This window comes from Emydura macquarii, unplaced genomic scaffold (assembly GCF_026122565.2).
Source record: "Emydura macquarii macquarii isolate MOO-44397 ecotype Brisbane River unplaced genomic scaffold, CSIRO-AGI_Emac_v2 contig_2473, whole genome shotgun sequence".
In the NCBI taxonomy this organism is placed as follows: Eukaryota; Metazoa; Chordata; order Testudines; family Chelidae; genus Emydura; species Emydura macquarii.
The window spans coordinates 4002340-4024211 of NW_027132610.1; the positions used below are offsets into that span (position 1 = coordinate 4002340).

The 21872-nt window shown below is 38.1% G+C and overlaps 1 protein-coding gene across 2 annotated transcripts in view; it reads right to left on the reverse strand.

Annotated features, from left to right (window-relative positions):
- XPO4 (exportin 4) overlaps positions 1-21872 on the reverse strand; it is a 114158-nt gene that overhangs the window by 26865 nt on the left and 65421 nt on the right. For both annotated transcript variants that reach the window (XM_067562852.1, XM_067562853.1), the window contains exons 8-19: positions 21426-21583; positions 20972-21146; positions 17890-18066; positions 15243-15385; positions 14954-15099; positions 13629-13806; positions 11487-11646; positions 8168-8337; positions 6103-6277; positions 4420-4713; positions 3070-3250; positions 1784-1902 (exon numbers count right to left, since the gene is read on the reverse strand). In XM_067562852.1, coding sequence (XP_067418953.1) covers positions 1784-1902; positions 3070-3250; positions 4420-4713; positions 6103-6277; positions 8168-8337; positions 11487-11646; positions 13629-13806; positions 14954-15099; positions 15243-15385; positions 17890-18066; positions 20972-21146; positions 21426-21583 — 2076 coding nt within the window. The remainder of the gene's footprint in view (positions 1-1783; positions 1903-3069; positions 3251-4419; positions 4714-6102; positions 6278-8167; positions 8338-11486; positions 11647-13628; positions 13807-14953; positions 15100-15242; positions 15386-17889; positions 18067-20971; positions 21147-21425; positions 21584-21872) is intronic.

Here is a 21872-nt window from a genome sequence, read left to right on the forward strand (position 1 = left end):
CGCACCATAGGCTCTGATGCTTTGTGGGGGCATTGACTTGTCTGACAACTGTTGCCCCTGGGAGACCGTGAGGCATCATTGGAGTCAGAGGTCTTGGACCTGTAGTAACAGTTTGTCCATGGTCATGGGTGCCCTTCCATTCCGGGGACCACCCTCTTGACGCCTCCGACCTGGAGGACTATGAGGACTGCCTCCATTGCCGCGAGCTGTGCTGACGAGAGGGGGTGCGCTCCAAAGAGCTAGAGGTACCGGAGCGTCATCTTGGTACTGATGATTTCCGCTGTCTCTTGCCCTGTGGCTCTGCAGACACCTTTGGTGACCGAGGTTGGCGCCGTCCTGAACTCCTTGGTACTGAGCCAGACTCCGGCAACCGGGTTCCACGCTGCAAACTCTGCAGTGCCTGGTTTTCCTCCAACAACGGGTTCTGTGCCGTCTGGGTATGGGCAAACTCCTCGATGCCAGGGATCTGGAATGGGGATGGTCCAAGCACCACCTGGCAGAACTTGACCGGTGCCAACTCCTGTCATATGCTGCCTCCGGTGCCGGGGAGCGACGTCAGTGCCGAGAAGGAGACTCCACGTCCTGTGCCAGGGCAGGTCAGCTCTGCTCTACCCTTGGAGACCATCCGGCAGGAGATCTTCCTCCCTGTACCGGGGATCTCCACCTCCATTCAGGGGGACCTAATGCGGGCTTCCCCCCTGACACCAGCCCCTTCTCCCTCAGTGAAGGGGGAGGCAGAGGTGGTGTAGGCAAGGCCAACAAAGCTCTTGCCGCCTGAAAAGCCTCCCATGTCGACGGCATCGGCAGGGGCACTCTCCCACTCCCAGGAGTCAGGGGAGGCTCCCTGACCGGAGATGCAGGCACCGGAGAAGTCTCGACGGGCCTGGTCCAGTGCATCTCCGTACACGACCCTGCCCGTGCTGAGGGCGCAGGGAAGCGTCCGCACTCTGCTTCTTTCTCCTCGGTGCCGGTGATGTTGTGCGGTGCTGAGTGGAGGGTGGTGCCAATGGTGCGCTCGGTACTGAGGCGGAGGGGATCGGCTTGGATGGAGCACTGCCTCCATCAACAGGGCTTTCAACCGGATTTTTCAGTCCTTTTGAGTCCTCAGTTTGAAAGCCCTGCAGATCTTGCACTTGTCCTTTCTGTGGGCTTCCCCCAGGCACTTAAGGCAGCAGTCGTGGGATTCACTGAGCAGGAAGGCCTTCCTGCAGAAGGCACACGGCTTGAAGCCTGGCGGTTGTGCTAAGTCCCCGCAGGGACTACCTTATCTCTAACTACACTTAATAATACTTAACAACTACTTAACTAAATAAAACTAAACTTAGAATACCAAACAAGTCTCTTAAATAAGGGGAATAGTACTTGCTGTGAGCAAGGCTAGTTCCAGCAACCGTCACAGGCGGAAAAAAGGAACTGAGGGTTTGTAGGGCCGGCAGCGCCTCATATACCGAGGCATGTGCGCGGAGCTTCAGGGGGCACCGGAGTTGGCCCTATGGGATCTGCTAAGGGGAAAAAAGTTCTGGGTATCCATGCATGGAGGCGTGCACTCACCTATAGTGGAATGGACATGAGCAAGCACTCGAAGAAATTCCTGATATATAAAATAAACCTTAGAAAACGCATTGTATTTAACTGCCAGACTACATAAATCGCTCTAACAACTTCGAAGTTTAGAGACCATTTCAAAGCTTATACATCTTTATAAGAAGTTTCCACATTTTGTGTGTGTGTGTGTGTGTTTGTGTGTGTGTAAATATACACGCATATATTAAAATATACTTACTTTCAGCAGATCTTGTGACATTAATGGTAGAACTAGGTTAACCCCATATAAGACAACATCTGCTGCTGACACAGATCTATTTGAAGCTTGTCCTGGCTCATGTCCTCTAAATACTTCATCTATAGAAAACATATACACCTTTACTGTTAACATATTAATGTAAAGAGAGAGATCAGACATATTGAAGTGTCACATTTTTATGCAAGAAACCAGACTTCTTTTTTTAAAAGAACAGCACACACGCTATCTTAAAATAGGAGTTATGATAGTTAAGGCTGCAACTTCATCCTATGCTTAGGCCCAATGTGCCCAATCACAATATAGTACTCCACAAGATCCTATAAGAATTGGAAATACCAGATACTATGAGTAAGACTCTGCATTTATATTAAAATACAGAAGCCTTTGTTCACTTCAAACTAAGGTTTCACAACTGCATTTCCTATCAGTGCAAACACTAAAAAGCAAGGATATCACCAGTTAAATCAACATTAACATGCACACAAACATCAGCTCATGTCTTACCACCTAATCATAATATCCAAATGTATTCAGGCTCCTTTGTTTCACGACAAACTCCCTTTCAAACTCTTCCATATAAATCGGCTCCACTGTGGACATTTAACTCCACATAGCCCTGACTCAAAAACCCAGCCTGAATTCTGACCTTACATTAAGATATACTAGATGTAGGTCTAATTCATGCAGTTTAAATAGCCGAGATCATGAACAAAAGACTGGGATATAAAAGAAAAACTTAATCATAACTACGTACCACAGGGCCTGTTCTGAGAGTTGCTGGGCATCCACATATCCCCCTGACGGGCAGCTAGAGTTACAGAGCTCAGCACCTTACATCACACACTGAAAAGTCTGTTTTCAACCATACTCTAATTTTGACTTCATTGGCCTTGTTTTTGATAACTACTATTGCTTTATTTCTAGATTAGTGGCTTGTTCTAGTTCAGATTTCAAGTTGTTCAGTATACAATAGCAATGCAAAAGAACAATGGCCCATGAATTATATGCACTCTTCCCTCAGCTACCAGAGTCTGAACATAAAATGTTATCTCAGAATACAGAAACTAGACTCTCCAATCTCCATTCTTACAATACTTGGATAATTAGTTCTCTGTTGCCACAATATGTTTGCTAATTAAAAAAAATCAGTACAAGACAGCTCCTCAAAAGAAAATTAGCTTATGTTGCAACCTATAATTTTTGCTCAAAATCACCCAGAGTAGTTCACCAATACCTGAAGCTTTTCATCTCCAATTCCTTCATACCTGTATCACTGAAATCTATAAATTCTTTCGATAGAAGGTTGGTAAGAAGCTCCATAATAAGAAGAAGATCCTGATATTGGTCCTCTTCTGCTGTAACATCTATTCGCTGCCGACCTAAATTATTCTTGGAATATACTTGAAGCAGAGTCAGGCAGGCCTCATACAAATTCATGGCTTTGGACTGCAACAAAAATCAAAACAGAAAGTTAAATATATTATATACGAAAACTAGTATACTTAACATTGACTTTTTGCTGCTTTTGGTGCTGCGTGGCTGACAATACACCAAGTGATTTTGATTTAATTTCTATTATCCATTACTATTTAATCTAATAACTGCACATACAAGTGTTCAATAAATATTCCTTATATAATGTAACCATCTTGCTCATTTACTCATGCATCAGTGACTACAATACCTTAGTAACATAACCTTACTTTTGGCAGGTTCCTCAGATTTAACAAAAGGAAAACTGTAATATATAGAATGATTTCGGACAGTCTTGGCACTTCTTGCCAAACTCATGAAATAGTTTAGAACTGCAGACTCAGAATCTCTAGGGTCTTGTTCACACTGGCCCATTTTGCTGTAATCTGCCATTACAGCAGATCCACTGATGGTAGCTAAGGTTTGTCTGGATTAGGGAAATTTACACTGCACTGATGCAATTTACCTGGTAAATCACACCAGTGCAAGCCCTGTTTAGCATCAGTGAAGTATCTGTACATTAAGGGTTTGCACCGGAAGTTACACAGGCAGCAAGTTTCCTTAGATAAACCTTCAGTGAAAGGTAAAAACGCCCTGAGCTGGTAGAGCTGGACTAATGATGAATTATAACTAAATTTGTTAGCATATGCACAGTCTAGCTGTACTTTTGGGTTTACCTTTGCAGAGACAATATATGCACTCTCAATTACAGATAAGGAAAGATTATTTAGTACATTCAAAAGTTTTCTGAATGATTTAAGAGGCAGAACTGTGAGATGCTCTCTCTTTTTTCCAGTCTCTAGTCAGGGTGCTTGGGTTTTTAATATAGCAGAAACCTGTAAATGGATTTGTTTGGTTCATCAAATCTGTTTTCCTTTAAAGAGATTTTTTTTCCTTTTAATAATTATGCTCTTTAATGGATTATATAAAAATAAGTTAGATGTATTATTTTAATAGGTCAATTAACCTTTTGATATCTATGTTTTAAATACGTTCACTTCTTTAACAGGCATTCATTTAAGTGGGCTCAGCTGCACAATGTTTCTTCCTATTCAGCACCTAAAATCACGGTTTACCTGGTTTAGAGAATAATATCTTATTTTGCATACACACGCACACAGGCACTTTTTGTCAGTGTTTACCTCTCCAAGGTAGCATATTTGTTTATGTGCAACTTCAACAAAAACTTCTATTATGAGGTTAACAGTCTCTGGTGTGTTTTTGTACACCTCCATTAATCCAATGCAATTGGTAAGGAAGTCCATTAGAAAGTTAAAGAGGATTGCTACATTATCTATCTGGGTAGCCTCAGCAATGCCACAAAGTGCTTCTAGTGTGGCTGTGATTTCCTGTTTCACTTCCTCCTCTTGACAGATCTGTTGAAAGTTCTCTTGGTTTATCACATTCAAGAATCGCTGTTGAAGTGGCTGAAGAACCTACAGAATCAAAAATTAAACAGCCATTCTGGTAAGTGTATTCTTCCAGTTTCACACACACAATACTCACAGCTTCCTATCAATTCATTACAAATTCAAATCTTTATGGCACACAACCCTTCCCCCTCTCTCTACCTAAAGCACTGGGACTAATTCATTCTTATTACTCCAGTGTCACTGATGCAATTCCATGGATTTCAGTGGAATTAAACTGTTATAAAACTGGAGTAACACAGTAGTTAATCAAACCCACTAAGTGAATTTTAACTTAATCTTGCCATACACTATCTCCATTAGGGGTCTGTTTCAGCATTATCTCTTGCCAACTTATTTTCTGCCCATTTGTAGTGTTTAAATTCCTCTCTATTGTGCCTTTTTCTGTCCTCTCTAGTATTTGAATCTCCTCCAAATTCAGTATCATTTGCAAGTTTCTTTTCTAGTCTAGCTAATTAATAAAGCTGTTAAATAAGATCAGTCTTAATAATTATCCTTGTGGTATCACACACACCATACTGAAATCTATCATTTCCTTTTTTTAAAAACTATTTATTTTAGGGATTTAACAAGTTTACTAATCTTTGGCATGTAAATGCCAGAGTCAATACAATAATCACTATAACAGTAACCTTTTGTTTAGAGAATTTAGTCTTCCAACTTCTGTTCAATTGGTGTAACTCTGTTGATTGCTAACCTAATTTAATCTAATTTTTGAGAGTTTAGTTTTAACAAGACAGTCATGTGCTTTACAAAAACCCAAATATATTACCAGTACCTCTACCATGTTCTCTTTCAGTTTTTAATTTTGCAATTTATCAAAAAATAATAAAAATTATCATAAGATTTTTTTTAATAAACCTACGATTCTTATTCGTCATGTTTCAGTTAAACCACCTGGGCCAAGAAGCTTCATTATTTTCTTTCCATATTAATTTTGTTATTTTACTGTTGCACTTTGTTAAGCCTAACAAAATACATGAAATCTTACAAGAATCTTACAAACTAAAAGTTTACCATGGAAAGAAGTGAGACTTCCAAGGCTTCAGTTTTAAGGAACACTTTTTCCTTTTTTGATAATCAGTATTACAGTACATTTTAATCAGACCATTTCAGATCTGTTTAAAAACATTTCTGAAATAAGATCGTAAAATAACCAATTAATATTACATTGAATGTTATGTTTAAGTAACTGGTATCTTAGGTACCCTGTAACTGGTGCCTTATCAATGTCTAGGTAGAATGAGAATCACAATGAAATTCTAATATTAAAGAAGCCTTTAAAAGATATTCAGTATTATCCTCCATGTGCGACAGCAGTGTTGAATTCAAAAACTTTGAACTCAGTTTCATTGCTTGCTGAAATGAAGGCGACAGAAATTTAAAATGTCTTACCTCTGTCCAGTATTGTTGTTTTGTATCTGTGTCCATATGAGCAAAACCTCCTAAAACTAGAGCTTTCATTAGTGTTCTCTGCACAGAACTGGACAAAAAGTGAAGAGGTGGGTTTCGCCTTGCAAACTGTTTAGCTAAATTCCACCAATTTTCACACTGAATTACTAAATTTGCCCTAAAAAATAAAATAAAATAAAATAAAGTAAAACAATTGCTTACTCATAGAAAATCCTTTAGAAACACATACAATCCGACTGCTTCTACCAAGTACTCTTACTAGCAATTTTGTTAATTTTTGTATTCATTTATCCTGGGATTTACATCTAGTCTCTAGTCTTTTTGACATTCATCTGATTTGTGCCTCATTTCTAGATTTCTATAAAAAGATGGGAAAGTACTTTGTAGAGTCACATACTATCCTTTATTTGATATTTTTCACTACTGAGCTCAAGCAGTTCATTTTGAGTTTTGTTGTTAACAGTGTAACTCTGAGCCTAGAGGCTCTCTCAAGTTTTAGAGAATTTATAGAAGACTCAGATTAAGCAAATTAAAATTTGGTTTATTCATAGAGTACTGTTTAACCAAACTTGAAGAATTACTTGAAGAATTTTCCAAAATTAAGAAAGGATAGTCTCATGGTTAAGGCAGACGAATGCTGCTATGAAGAACTGGATTCTATCCCTTCCTCTGCCAAAGTTCCATTGTAATACTGAGCATCTCTCTTCAACCAAGCCTTTTACATCAGTTACTCATTGTTTATTCCTTATTTTCTGAGTCTCTGACTTGAGATCCCAGTGGCTGATTTGCAGCAGTGCTGAGCACTCCCAACTATAACTGAAGTCAATGGGAGCTATGCTTTTAGTGTAATTATGAAGTGCTATATAATACTACGTAGTATAAAAAAATCAGGTCGTGGGGACCTCAAATTTAGCACCCAAAATTTGGCATATACTTTTGACCTTACTTTCTCTGTGCCTCATCCCCATTTTACTGGTGGGGAACTAACACCCCCTAATTTCAGAGAGGTTTTATGAAAATAAATTCATTAATATTTGTGAAGCACTTCAGATACTATAATGATGAGCACCCCAGAAAAAGTCAATGAGGAAGTTAACAATTCTGTCTTCAGAGCAGAATTTGAATAGTGTGTAGTAATAAGACATGGGGCCACACTGAACAACAGGGAGAAAACAAAATACTGAATAGTTGCTTGTTAAGTGAGCACTGTGCACAGAATGAAGCAAGTATTCTATGTAGTTAAAGATGGTAGCATAATGCATATGCACAAAGGGGTGGTTTAACATTGCACAGACAACTTTAATTTTGGCATTTTTTAAGTGTGTGTACTTGACTTAGCAACTGTAATAATGTTCTTTTAACACAGTACATATATATTACACACAGAAAAACTATTTTGTGTCAGTTTACAAAAGGATAAAAAACTCTATTTGAATTTGCTGCTTTACAGCTTCTAACTCCAAGCAAAAAACTTTGAAATTTATCAACCTCTCCAAATTCTACATGCTTTTAGATGTTTAAAATTAAACCACTGTAAGCAATGTAGGAATCCTCAGAATGGGATTGAGAGGGTGGAGGCAAGGCAGAGTTAGTTCTTCCTAACCACCTGAATCTTGAGAGGCTCACTTAACTGAGCTGACAAGTACTGACGGGCTAATTCTCCTCTCCATTATATCAGTTTTATGTTTGCAACACTCCACTGGCCAGTAGAGTTACAAAAGCATAACTGGTGTAAGAGTGGAGAATCAGGTCCTGAGTCTAGTAGCCCAAAACATGGTTATTATTTCATAAAAGGACAGCAACTTCAAGTTATCTAGTTTGTGTGCAAGTATGTACATATTTTTATTTAAAAACCCCTACATTTTATGCTAGGTCTTGTACAATTTTGAACGCTTTAATTCTCAACAGAAAGTGCTGTTAGCTGTGGAAGACATATGTAGAACAGTACAAATACTCTCATGGATAAGATATTCTATATCTGCTTTATTTTTGGCCCAATATAAAAGATCCAAAATAAAATCTTGATTTACATAAGCCTGTAGTTTACCTCTCTCTCCTTTCCACTAATGTTACTAGCAACTGTACAGTGTCATTTGCAAGATCCTGCTCAGAACTCCATACTGCCAGGTTACTGATTACTTTTTCTAAGAGGTAACCCACAATCCACTGGGAACCCTCTGTATCTGCACCAAATGCCGTAGTAAATGGTAGACTTATCTATAAGAGAAAGAAAACAATTAAATGAGCCCATTTTATAAAAAGTCAAAACAGGAAACAGCATACATAATAACCAATCAGCAACTCATTTTCAGATCTTCACTCCTTGCTTACTTAACATTCAAAAGTTATGTTGACAAAAAGGAAAAAACAGGTAGGAAACCAAACTTACCTCTCACTCTAAGTGCAATGCCAAAAAAACAGGAAACAATATCAACTTCATTACAAAATCTAATTTTAAGTATCATTACATCTAGCCTTCACCACCACCATTTAAAAAGAAAGATTTCCCATGTATGCAGTGTTGTAGTTATGCTGGTCACATAATATTAGAGACAAGGTAAGGAAGAGAATATATTTTATTGGACCACCTTCTGTTGGTGAGAGACATAAGCTTTTGAGCTCACTCTTCTTACCTGAAGAAGACCTCTGTGTATGTTTAAAAGAGTCTCTCTCTCACCAACAGAAGTTGGTCCAATAAACGATATTATCTTACCCACCTTGTCTCTCTAACATTTCCCATGAACAGTTCAAGGTGGCCATGAAGGAATTCCTGCATTTCTTCAGAACTGAACACTCTAATAGTGATAAACCTAGCTCTTCTGTAGTGTCAGAGTTCAAGGTGATATCTTGCAAGATATCATATGAATATTTTTCCCTAGATTTGTTCCATTTGCTCTCTTTTCCTGGCAGTGGCACAGGATTTCATATTCAAATCCTAGTGCCATAATATCTGACTCCCTTGAAATTCTACATATTCAAATTTCCTGTCCTCTGCTAGAATAAAATTTCTAAAAATTGAATCTCAGGAATTTTATAATTTTGCAAGGGGGCTCTGTACCCCTGGGTCCGGCAAAGAGTGTTCTGTCAGCATGTTCAATTTCAAATTCCCGGTTATTTTCAAGCTTCAGCACAAGTTTTCAGTAAAAGAATCTGTCTCATCACCTTCAGAGACCAATATTGCATACAAATCAGGGTGGATAGAAATGGATTTTAACATTAAGAAAATCTGTATTTGTCATTTAAATTAAATATGGGTTTTTTTCAAATTAAATTTGAATTTGACTCTATGTTAAGGGCTAACCTTATATGCAAAATAATATGAAGCAATACATGTTTGCTGCCAAGTTTTAAAGAAAGTGAAACAACTGAACTGGTGGAAGCCACTTGAACCAGAGTCTGATGAATTGCTAAACAGCTTTTGACAATAGTATCCTCTTCTGTGGGTGCAGAGAGAAAACTTTCTTCATTTCAGTTTATTCAACTAGTTCAGTTCAATGACTAATTAATTCAAAGTTAAGAAACCGATTGAAAAAGCAGGAAAGTTTGTTTTCTTCTTCTAATCTAGGGGTAAGAACTAGGTGTGAGAGGATGAAATCTATTATTAAAATTTCAAAGGATATGGTGACCAGAAACACTCAGTTCAATTCACTAAACTATAGATAATGCTTCCCTTGTTTAATAAATCAGTTTTAAATGCAAAACATGTTTGGACAACTTTTCTTACGTACCCAACACATTTACATTTATTTAATTTTAAAAAATTAAAATGCTGTTTTTGTTCCATCCAAGCAGAGCTTGACACAAATCACAGGAAACAAATCAACCTAGTCCAGAGGTTCTCAACCTTTTTTTCCCCCGAGTACCACTCCGGTCAGGTAGAGTCAGGTCGAGTACCGCTTCGCCTGACTGTACCTGGCCAGAGCACTACTCGGAAAATGAGCGCATTAAGCACTTTCAATCAATGCCCTCCGCCGAAACCCTACAGCCATTTGCCCATTTTCGGCGGCAGCAAGGGGGCATGATTCGGCGGGGGGAGGGAAGAACAGCAGCGGCGGCTTTTCTCAGCGGGCCGAGGGAGCGACGGTGGGAGGTTTTCTCGGCGGCGGTGAGGGGGGGGGGGAAATCGGTGGCGGGGGGGGGGGGGAACGACGGCGGGTGGGTTTCTCGGCCCTGGGGGGGGGAATCAGCAGCGGCGTTTGTCGGCGGCTGCGGGGGGGGGGGGCGGCGGAATCAGTGGGGGGATACCACCGAGCCGCTTCCGCGTACCACTAGTGGTACGCGTACCACCGGTTGAGAACCCCTGACCTAGTCAATAAAAAAATACATCGATCACCATTTTTATCAGAAACAATGTAAAAATTAAGATTCTGAATAATTGCAAACAATTAGAAGAGTAAGAAGGAGCCTCCAGTACCCCAAATTTCACTAAGGATGATCCTCAGAGTTTTAATATCCCTGATTATTTCTGCACAAGTCCTCTACTATTTATCTGAAGTTCAATTGTGTCCACAGGCTCCGATCAGGCACAGAGCTTCATTGTGCTTGGTATTGTACAAACACCACATAGGGTAGTCCCTGCCCCAAGGACTGCCACTGAAATAGTGGATGAGGTAATATTTTATTTTATTGAACCAACTTCTGTGGGTGAGAAAGACCTGAAGAAGAGTGCTATGTCTTGAATGCTTGTCTCTCATCAACAGAAGTTGGTCCAATAAAAGATATTACCTCACCCACATTGTGTCTGTAATATCATATGACCAACACAGCTACAACTACACTGCATATTGAAATAGTAACAACATGGACATGGAACATAATGGAGTGGGGAGGGCAAAAAATGACATTAACAGGAAAACAAGATCACACAATCTGGAATCTTTGTACGTTTTGGGGGTCCCTCCCCAGCCCTCCTTTTTAAAAAAAACACAACTAAGTGAAGAAGAAATATTAATGAATCCCTACCAGGCCATATGCCTAGCCATAATCATTAGGCCATGACCATTGCAGTGGAGATTAATTTCAAGAAGAAATTTGAAGACAGTAGTGACTCATAGTTTATTCAAAGAAGGTATTCCAGACAAGGGACAGCATGGAGGGAGTACATGGAGAGAGTAAATCACATTTAAAAACACAAAAGTTATTTGTAAGCTATGACTGTAGCTAATTCCTTTTAGAAAAAAATAAATTGAAAACACTCATTTTTCAGGCTATAACTACGTACATTAAATTCTAGAACAAACCACAGCTAATGCTATAAATATCTGAAACAGGAGGTTTAAAACAAACACCCACTTTCATAAAAGTTGTATTAGTGTTATATACTCTTACTGAAATTTTTATTGCATTAATTGACTGTAAAGTCTTACCTGGTCATACAGTTTTTCATCCACTAGGAGATAGGTCTTTGCCCAACGCTTAAGAAACCATACAATATCTTTTCCCATTTGTGGACTCAGAAGGTGTGTTAGATCCGCCCTTATTGCTCGAGATTCTACTTCTGAAACTCTTAGAATAGCAGATAATAACCTGCAGATATGAAGTACAATTAAGATACCTGACTTTTGATTTTGATGGGTTTTTATCGTTTGGGTCTTTTATCTTTTAAGCAGGGTCAATTACCCAAGGAGGGTGGCCACATCAAAAGATTTCCATTCTTCATGGAATGAGGTGGAAGAAGAAAAAAGACAACATCAAGTATTTCCTCCTTCTACTGATGGGGTATAAGCACCATCAGGATATTCTCTTTACACATGATGCTACAATATCACAATACAGAGATGCTAGAATATCCTAGTCAAGTCCAAGAGAATGCATTTGAAATTGGACTCTGAAGTCACTGCAGCAGGGAGAATTCTCTTCAGTGCTCTGACATCAGGAGAAATGGGAAAATTTCCAATTGGAACATTGCCTAGAGGACTTTAAAATCTTTTATTGAGACATTGGTATTCCCTCCTTTACCTTTCAAGGACAAAGTATAATGATTCCACATCCCTTCTAGACCCTGTCAACCCAGGGACCAAGTGAATGGGAATGAAAAGCCATCTCTAACCTCCTACAGTAGATTAATGCTGCCTGGAGACAGACACAGAAAAGTAATTTTAACCCTGAGTGAAGTATCTTCCACATCCATTAGTGTGCTACGTGATCCCCTTAATTTGAATCCACAAACTCTGAGACTCTGCTTTGGGCTGTTATTCTTCTTTCTTCTTCTTCCTTGCATTAATCCCATCAAGTGGAGTCAGTGCTACGAGTCCTCGCCCTCCAAAGTGCTCTGTTCAATGCCATATCCTCTACCCCAACACACATTAACATATCTTCCTTTAGGATATCCCACCACTTCTTGGGCCGGCCTTTGTCTTTTTCCTTCAGTCTTGATCTGTTGGACTCTCTTATCCGCATAGCTGTCAGGACTGCACTTTACGTGATCAAACCATCTGAGCCTGCACTCCCTAATTTTTTGTTTTATGGGTCTTACTTTGAGCATGTCTAACATACACATTCCTCATGTGGTCTTTCTTCTAACTCTACTCATCCATCTCAACGTTTGCATTTCTGTGCAATGGATCATTTGCTCATGTTTCTTCTTTGTTGCCCAACATTGAGCACCATACACATCATTCTTCTTCCCAAAAAGGATGGAAATCGCTTCTGAACCCCTCACACTGGTCCTTAAAATAGGCCAGTAACTGTGAGTGTATGAGCGATAGCATTCTTTCCCCACAGAAAGCCAACGGAGCTGTTTCTGGAGCAATCCCAGGGACCAACAGTTCATGACAGACACAGACAGTCCCATTTTATACTTTGGAAAGCTTTGTAAATGGATGTCATTTTTGTTTATGCATGCTGTAGAAGGCAGTATGCAATTAATCCATATAGTCGTATCTAGAAATTTTAATTCAGTGATGTTTCAAACATTTAGTTTCCTATGTTCAAAACTAAGAAGAAACTCCATTAATTTTGGTTCTTGATATTTACTGGCAAAGACATTTGTATGTACAAAGATCCATCTCTACCACAAATCAAATTCTGCATTTCCCTCCAGAAACTTGCTTCACCTTCTCCTGATGATTACGTACATACCTGTCTGCTTACTCTAGCTCTCTCTTTTTAGCACTCTCCTGAGTCTCTCACATTTGGGAGTTAGAGGAGTAGTCACTTACTTGTCTTGCCCCATGTTCAGTACTTTCCAATCCTACCTTTTCCCACACCATTGAGTCACTTTTAGCTTAAAATTTCACTTTAAGACACTCCTGTTATTTTAACCTATAACTGATTTAATCCTTCCTACCTTTTCTGTCCTATCTTTATACCATTACCTTATTATTCCTGTACTATAACCAATCTGACAGAACATCTACTTGAATTTTAAAAGATGTAATGAGATCTTTTCCTTTCACATATTCAATGTTCATACATTGTTTCCTTTTTTCCTACATGTTTTATCTCCTATCTACAGTTGTCTGAGATACTCTGAATGGATGTTGCTATAGACCGCATTGTATTCTTACCTAATTACAGAGTCAGTTCTGTTGTACCCTGGGATGGAAGAGGCCTTTTCTCCTGGAGATCCCAGAATCTGAAGTGTTGTATTGATGTCAACCTCAGCTGAATGCTTAATGGAATATTCCATTACTTCTGGAGGTATTAGTGGAGTCTCTCCCTGAGTATCATTAGCTAAGAGGTAGCCTAAATTTGAGAGAGAGAAAGTGACCACAAGTTTTTGCATTTTAGGACTTTGCTTTTTAAGTTTATTGGCTTTACAGCAGATGTTAAATGGCACTGGAATCAATCCTGACTAACAATGTTAAATATGTATCTTAATCTTAATTATGTATTTCAGTACTGTGTGTGTTGATGAGAGATGGGATCCTAAAATTATAACAGGAAGCTAAAGATGAAAAGTGTTCCGTGAATAAAGAGAATACCGAACAAATGCTTACGTCATCTACAAATAAACAGAACTGATGCCTCTGTAGAATAATACATCTTATACCATAAGGGATAATGCTACAGCTAGACAAACTGTATACTATATTTGTATCAAGATCTGGTAATCATTAAGACATCAGACATTCAAAATCACAAATCCCTGGTTTTTTAAACATCTTAAATATTGTACATTTGTATTCCAATATTTCTGTCACTGTGGCATGAACATAGTAACTAAGGCAATTTGCCTTTATGAATCAATATAAAAGAGAGGATCAATAAAAAGTTAGAAACTTAAAAAGGTTTCTCAAAAATTTCTCTAAAATGTAGCAAAATATATATGGTGCTGTGTGGCTGCATCAGTGTTTTATGGCACTCTATTTGGGACAACCTGCATAACTCTCTCAGGTCTTTGTCACTCCTCAGTAACATGGCCATCATAAACTCATGCCAGTAAGTTCTTTATGTCATTACATACTCTCAGATATTCTCTATTTATGATCTTCCATTGATAGCAAGCTACTTGAATATGGTGACTGACTACAATTCAGAATGAACAGATCAAAAGCGTATGACAAAAATCAGTAAAAGGAGTTCACAAAAAGCAAGATATCTTCTGTTAACATTTTTCTAAGCATCTTTATAAGAAACAATTATTTCTATCACAATTAACGTAAAGAAAGAAGACAAAGAATGACAAAGTCACCTAGTACTGCTGAAGGGCATATGATGCTTCACAAACAAGAGACAAATGCATCTATATGAGATGAAAGATAATGAGTATGTACAAATCAATTACAGGATGAGACAGATGGGCTGGTAGACACATCGCAGTTTTGGCTGGGGAGCTTCAGCCACAGATGCAGTATACCAGTATTTTATGTGTTTAAAACTTTCCACTAACCTGTGACTAAAATAAGCCAATGAATATCCTCATACAGGTCATCAAGCACTTTATTGTCAATTGACCCTGATCCTGGTGAGGCAAGTAACTGCTGCTGATGTCTTTGTAACTGACCATGGAGCCTTGTCACTCTGTCTTCTAATAAACTAAAGAAAAACAATGAGCAAATGACTATGTAGTCATTAAATAAATTAAGATTACATTAAAGACAAAATCTGCTTAATATGAGATTCTTTTGTTTTAATCATCTCACTAAAGTACAGTATACTTTTATAATTGTATCTTGTACCTTGTAAGAAGAGGTATACAGTGATCTGCAGCAATTCTTCCTAGCATGCCTACACTAGCCAGCTGGTCGGAGAACTGGTCTCTATCATCTTCCTGCAATTCACTTATTTCTTCTTCCTCCCGAGAGGCTACACCGTTGGCAGTCTGATGTGATTTTAAAGAAGTTAGAAGTCATCAATCAATGTATCTTGTACAAGTTATTTACTAAAAAAAAAAGTATCACACTATACACAGAAAAAAAAAATCACTTTTCTACATGCTGTTCTTTTTTTTGGTATTCCAGATGGAAAACTATTGGTGTACTTCTGAGTTAAGTATATGTAGAAGAATTAAGAAAGAGGAGTTGGTGACCTAATGCCTATGGTTTTCTAGAATCAGGAGTGGGATTAGGTCTTGGCTCTGAAACAACTACTGAAATCTGAACTCAGGATTCCTTTTGTAAAACTGGAATGCAATAATATAAGTCCAGATATAAAAATTAGATTATTCCTAATAAATAGAGGAATTACAGACTGGCCACTGTATGCCAGTGGTAGATAAAAGAGAAATAAAAGGAAAAAAATGGGAGAAAAAAATGCCACCGTCTCCCAAACTTTTCTATCTGAATCAGGAACTCAAATAAAATGCAACTTATGACAGGCCAAGTGAAAATGGCTTTAGATGCACTTGGCTGACCCTCCTGATCACATAGAACAAGCTCAATCCACCAAGAACAGAGGCAAAATATACAGTTTGATCTCAAGGACTAGTTTTGAAGTATTGAAATACATCACCAACATACCCATAAAATTTGCAGTAGACAAACTGAGCGCAAAGATTCTGAAATTCAAACATACCACTGCCGATTCACAGATACATTTTAAACACTAACCAAGACCGATTTACAACATTTGCTATTTGTCTCATGCTCTCAAGAGGCCAGGAACTAACATTTTAAGCTATGAAAACACTGGAGCTAGATAGTTTGCTTGTCAGCATCATACACAAGTCCTGACAAAGACAACATTGCCAGTTCTAGAGATTTTATTGCGAGTCCTACCATATTTGATGTGTTTCTTAAAGTCCCAGCTCCTGGAGTCTCGTTATTATGTGAAAATCAGTGCTTTCATTAAGGAAAAGAAAAGTTTGCCGCCCTGATTATTTACAAAGTAAAGGTTGAAAAAGTGAATGCTAAAAGCTCACAAAACCAAAAGGGAAATAAAAACCATCCTAAAATTGTATTTTATTTATTTATTTTTAATCTCATGATTTCAAGCAAATTTCTGCTTTTTGAAAACTCGGGTTGGCAATACTGCAAACACCACTTGAGTTACATTATGACTTATTTCCAAGAATACTCTACATTTCTGGGGAAATTAATTTCAGTATTAATTGGAAAGTTAAGTATGAAATTGCAATAGTTGATAAGAAAGAGAGAGGATTGTGTGTCAGAGCAAAATACCTTTTGCTGTCATTCTAGAAAGGAGCTGGGAAACTGAATCCAAACATTAACTCCTCCCAAAGTGCTTTTAAATGCCTCTTTTCTTTACCTAAACTGGCAAATAATTCTCCTTTGGCCACTTCAAAGTTGCAGCTGCTTACTGAGGAGTGCTTCCCTATTTGAAAGTTTCAGCCACTGCTTTGATATTGAACAAGCAGCATTCTGAAATGCCAGCTGTGGCTTTTAAAAGGTTACTCGTGGGATAAACGACTTATCTCACAGAAGGACATGAATTAACCTGTGTATACAAGTTATGTCAAGATTGTCTGTTATGAATTCAAGGTCTCTTGTAAAATATTCTTCTCTATATTGACACTCTTGCCACCATCTGTTACATGTCAACAGAAGCGAAGTAGGTTTATTGAGGTATCTTCAAAGCCCTTTAAATACCATCAAGTTAGATACTGTCAATAAAATTATTGTATAATAATTGGGCAATCATTAATATGCTCAAGGTTTACATTCAACAGTCTACATCAGAACCTGTTTTAAGAAACAGAACATTGGGATGAATAACAGTTATTTTCTTTTTCCCATGAAAATGCCATGGAATCTTTAAAATTTCTTCCGGGACAGCTACCATAGAAAAGCAGTGTGGACCCTGGTTTACCATTTTATCCAAAAGTACAGTATCTCTACTAATGCAGTTTCTCCTAGTCTGAGCCCACAGTCCTACTGTGTATCTGATAAGATTACATAGTCAAATACACTTAAAAGGGGACCACTAAATAAGAATTTGGTGGTTAAATACAGAGAGAATTAACTAGGGTTATAACTCCGCTGAAGAATTTTTGGTTCCATCATAATTCCCAAGAAAAGATAGTAATTTGTGTTTGTCACTAGATCCAAAGATGGAAGGATAGAATGCAGGCAACTTTTTGAATTATGGGTCTATTTAATACAGCCAAGATTTTAAAAGCATTCTCCACCTCCACTCTCCTCTTATTTTCTCTTTAAGATGAGAGAAAGGCTGGGGAAGAACCTTCTCCTGTGTCAAACTTAGCAAAGTGTAATTGCTAATCAAGTTTTTCACCACTACTGCAAAAAAATGTCTATGTTACCTCCTTTAATATTTATTTAAGTTGTGTGTATCTAAGAAATATTTAATTACTGTACATAATAACAGAGTGCTTATTATTACCCCAAGAACCTCTGATTAAGAACTTACCAAGTTCCTTGTACCATCAGGAGCGGCTAGGTGGCACTGAATATAAGAATTAAAAACTTGAACAGCATGCTGGGTAAAGAAGCCTTTGTGGAAATGTTTGTCATCTTGTACCAAGGTAAGCCAGGATTCCAGCAACTTATCATATGCCTCCATGTATACCATGTCATCTTTGTCAAGCTGTAAGAAAAAGGTTATTCCCAAACTAAACAAAGTGAAACAAACCAAAATTGCATTAGGCTATGTCTACACTTATGGTGGCAAAGTTGCCACCGTCAGATCGACTTACCTGGATCGACTGAGCAGTCACCGAAGATTGGCTCAGTCAATCCAGAAGTCGACGCTGTTAATCCACCCCCGCAAGTGGCGTAGCGCTGCGTCGACGGGAACACAGTTCCCGTCAGCGCAGTGCAGTGAAAACAGCGCGCAGAAGAGAAGCGCAGCAGTCGACGGGAGTTACACAAGTTTTCTGCATAGTTTACGTAACTCCCGTCGATTGCTGCTGTATCGCCGGGGTAAGTGTAGACCAAGCCTTAGTGATCATAAACCTTTAATAGATATTCTACACATTTTTGTAAGCAATTAATATAAAAAGCTGAGCTAAATTCACTTAAAATACTATAAAAGAGATACATAAAAATTTAAATGGATTAACTGAAGTGATATACTCATTTTTTCTTCTTTTCCTGTCAGCTATTTGGTCATTAGAACGTCCCAGGTGACACTATCCAGTTCAACACCCGCACAGTTGTCTAGTCACAATCCTGCCTTTCCCAGATTGTTTTTGTAGAACACACACATGCCTAAGGACCGGTCAGGTACATGGCCACAAAATGGTACACATTTGTAAGCATGCAGTCCCAACACAATCCCAAAATACATTAACCATTCCCCTACTGGAAGTCAGATATATGAAGTGGTTTAAATATATCCATACATGTATGGTAAGATCCAGGGCATACAGAAGAGGTAAAATTTTTCCTAATGACACCATTCTTAATGTCACGGTGTTTTTAATCTGGTGAAAGTAAGTTTCCAAGATCCAGAATGGGTTTGAACCCTGCTGTTATGAACATCAGCAAACTTCTTGAATAAACACCCTTTTTCTTTCATCTGGCAGCATGCTTTTCTAAGATAATATAATTTCTTGCAATCACTTTTCCTGCAGCTGCTGAATCTGAGACTATTTAAGAACAATACTTTGATAGAATTTCTCTAAAACAATTCTGTATCCCATTAGACAATGCTGAGAAGTTATGTGCCCTAAGTAACAAGGGATAAGGGATAAGAGTCTCCCTCCAAAAGACAGATCCTCCTGGGCAGATATAGTTTGACAATTTGCTGCTTGTGGTTTTACTGAGAGATGCAGTGCCCCAACTCCGAGTATACTAAGCACCTCTGAAATCAGATCTAAGATGCACAGGCTAGTTTCAAGGCTGGTTCCTTTTTTCCTACCCCCTCTGGTAACAAGAGGGTGGCTGAGGGAACAATGGGTGGCTTTCCTCCCTTTAACTTTAAAGAGTAGCGCTTCATCTTTTCTCCACAAGGTTCATTATCATACAAAATATCTTCATGCTTCTGCTGAACCTCTGTATGAAAGCCTGATAAATGTAGCCAGCCTGTCAAAGAGCATCAGTCCCAGAAACAACTGCATTTAACAACTTTGTCTGTTACACAATCTGTAAAATAAGGCAACCTAACTGTAGATGAAGTCCGAAAATATACAGCATTTAAGATTCCCGCAGAAGAGGTATATAAGTGTTATCCCCATTTTACAGATTAGGAAATGGAACCTCAGAAAGGTTAAGTGACTTGCCTGGAGAGCACTATGGTCTAATGGAATAAGCATATGTCTAACAATAGTTAAGACAAGGGTTCTAATGCATTGAGTTGCTCTCTGACCTTGGGAAAGTTAACATCTGAGCCTCAGTTGCTCAAACTGTAAAATGTGAAGAGAAATATTTGCCTACTTCATAACTAATGTGGGAAAGTATTTTATAATGTAAGTGCTAATTGTAATGGCCAGTCAACAGCAGAGGTGGGAGAACTCAGCCCCTTCCAGCAGTAAGAAAACTCCTACATAATACATTTTAAATGCTTCTGAATAAAGAATCTTTCTGGAGTTTTTGTTGATCAAGCCCACATAGACAGAAAGCCACCTTTTTATAAATATATAAATCTAAGAGAAAAATTATTTAACGTTGCTAAAAAAGGCTATTTTTATATTCTTCAGTTCTATTTTTATATCAACGTGTAGCAAATTTACAGATATTAGATCTCATCATCATAAACAGGAACCTTACTGACTACGTCTCTTCTTGGGATTGTTAGGGGGTTGTAATTGCTTGTGTACGTTACAGCCAACAGTTTTGATACAACAACAAAAATACTGAACTACCTGACCACCCCAATATGTAAAAAATGTCATCTGACCTGAGTCAGCAGTCAAGGGATACTGAAAACAGCCACTAAGATACAGGATAGGGGCAGTAATAGGAAACGTCACAGCAGCTGCACTCACTTAAACAGAGATTCAATCTTCAGGTAAGTTTCAATTTGCCCATATGTTCACACAGCCATCCCAAGCTTTCAAATCTGTAACTTATTAGCCATTTATAAACACTTCTCAGAAGTCCTACCTGAACACTTAAGCAATATTTAATGCCTACTATACTTGCAAGCAAAGCTGTCAATTTAAAATGAGAATGTTTATCAGGTATTTTTAAGTATTTTAATCAAAATGATAATTCAAGTAAAAATTTGTTAGACAAGGATTTAAGGGTGCATAATTATTTCTACTGTTCTGCATTATTTATTCTATTATTCTGAGCATTACACATCTCTTCTACTTCTGACTGCAGTAATGTAAAAATTAACTAGAAGTTAACAGTAACTTTCTGTCAAACAAAATTAATGAATCTCAGAAAACATACATTACAGATTCAGGCTAAGACATCCAAACTTTAAGTCAATACAAATCTATTAAATTCTTATGTCTCTTATTAATTTAATGTTAATCGTAAATGCAATAAAAGAACAACTCAACACTTTTAAGAACCGATTGCAGTTCATGAACAGTACTCACCACTTCTTCCAGTGCAGCACTTCTCCCAAAAGAACAGGTGAGGTGTGTGAGGCAGTTAACAAATGAAGAGAAAAGTTCATTTGGAATGGCAGTTAAAACATTGCGAGGAAACACAGTTATCAGGTTGCTGAAAACACTGGAGATTCCGACAGCTTCAGAGTCCTCTATTTCAATTCTATAGATAGAAACAGCAGGGTTTGGTTTTTTTTCAGAAATTAGGAGAAAAGCTTAAAATTGATCATTTATGGATGAATTTTCTGCATTTAATAAATAAATCAACATTTACTTTATACTCTTTTCAGGAAATACCCCCTTTAAAAAAAAAGTTATTCATTTGAATAGTCTAACTCCAAACACAAATTATGCAAACAAACAAACCATACTGGCTCTCTCCCTCCACACCAATGTATAGATTACAAGATACCATCTACATTTAAAGGGCAAGCATACATACCCATTGATAGTATTCAGTAATCCCTCAATGAAATGTGCCAGATAATCAACTTGTGAACCTTCATCAGGAAAGACTGGCCCATGCAGAGAAGCTAGCTGTGCTAGGCACTGTAGAGAATCTTGTGCCATATCTGTATCCTCTCTGATTTTTCGATGTACCTTTTATGAAGTGAAATAAATTAATAATACATGGAAAAATAGAGTGCCCTTACAACAATCACATGGCTCTGAATCCAAAAGAGCAGACAGCAAAAAAATCATACTCTAATTTCTAGTCAATCTGAAATGATGTGGTTTCTATAGCAGCTCCCTAAAACAGAGTAAATGTCAAGATTGCTACTCAGTTTATTAACTTCATGAGCCATGACTTAACTCACCAAAACTAACACACACTTAACTGGGTCCTACCTACATTTTAGAAATTGAACTGTCTAGTGCATGTTATGTC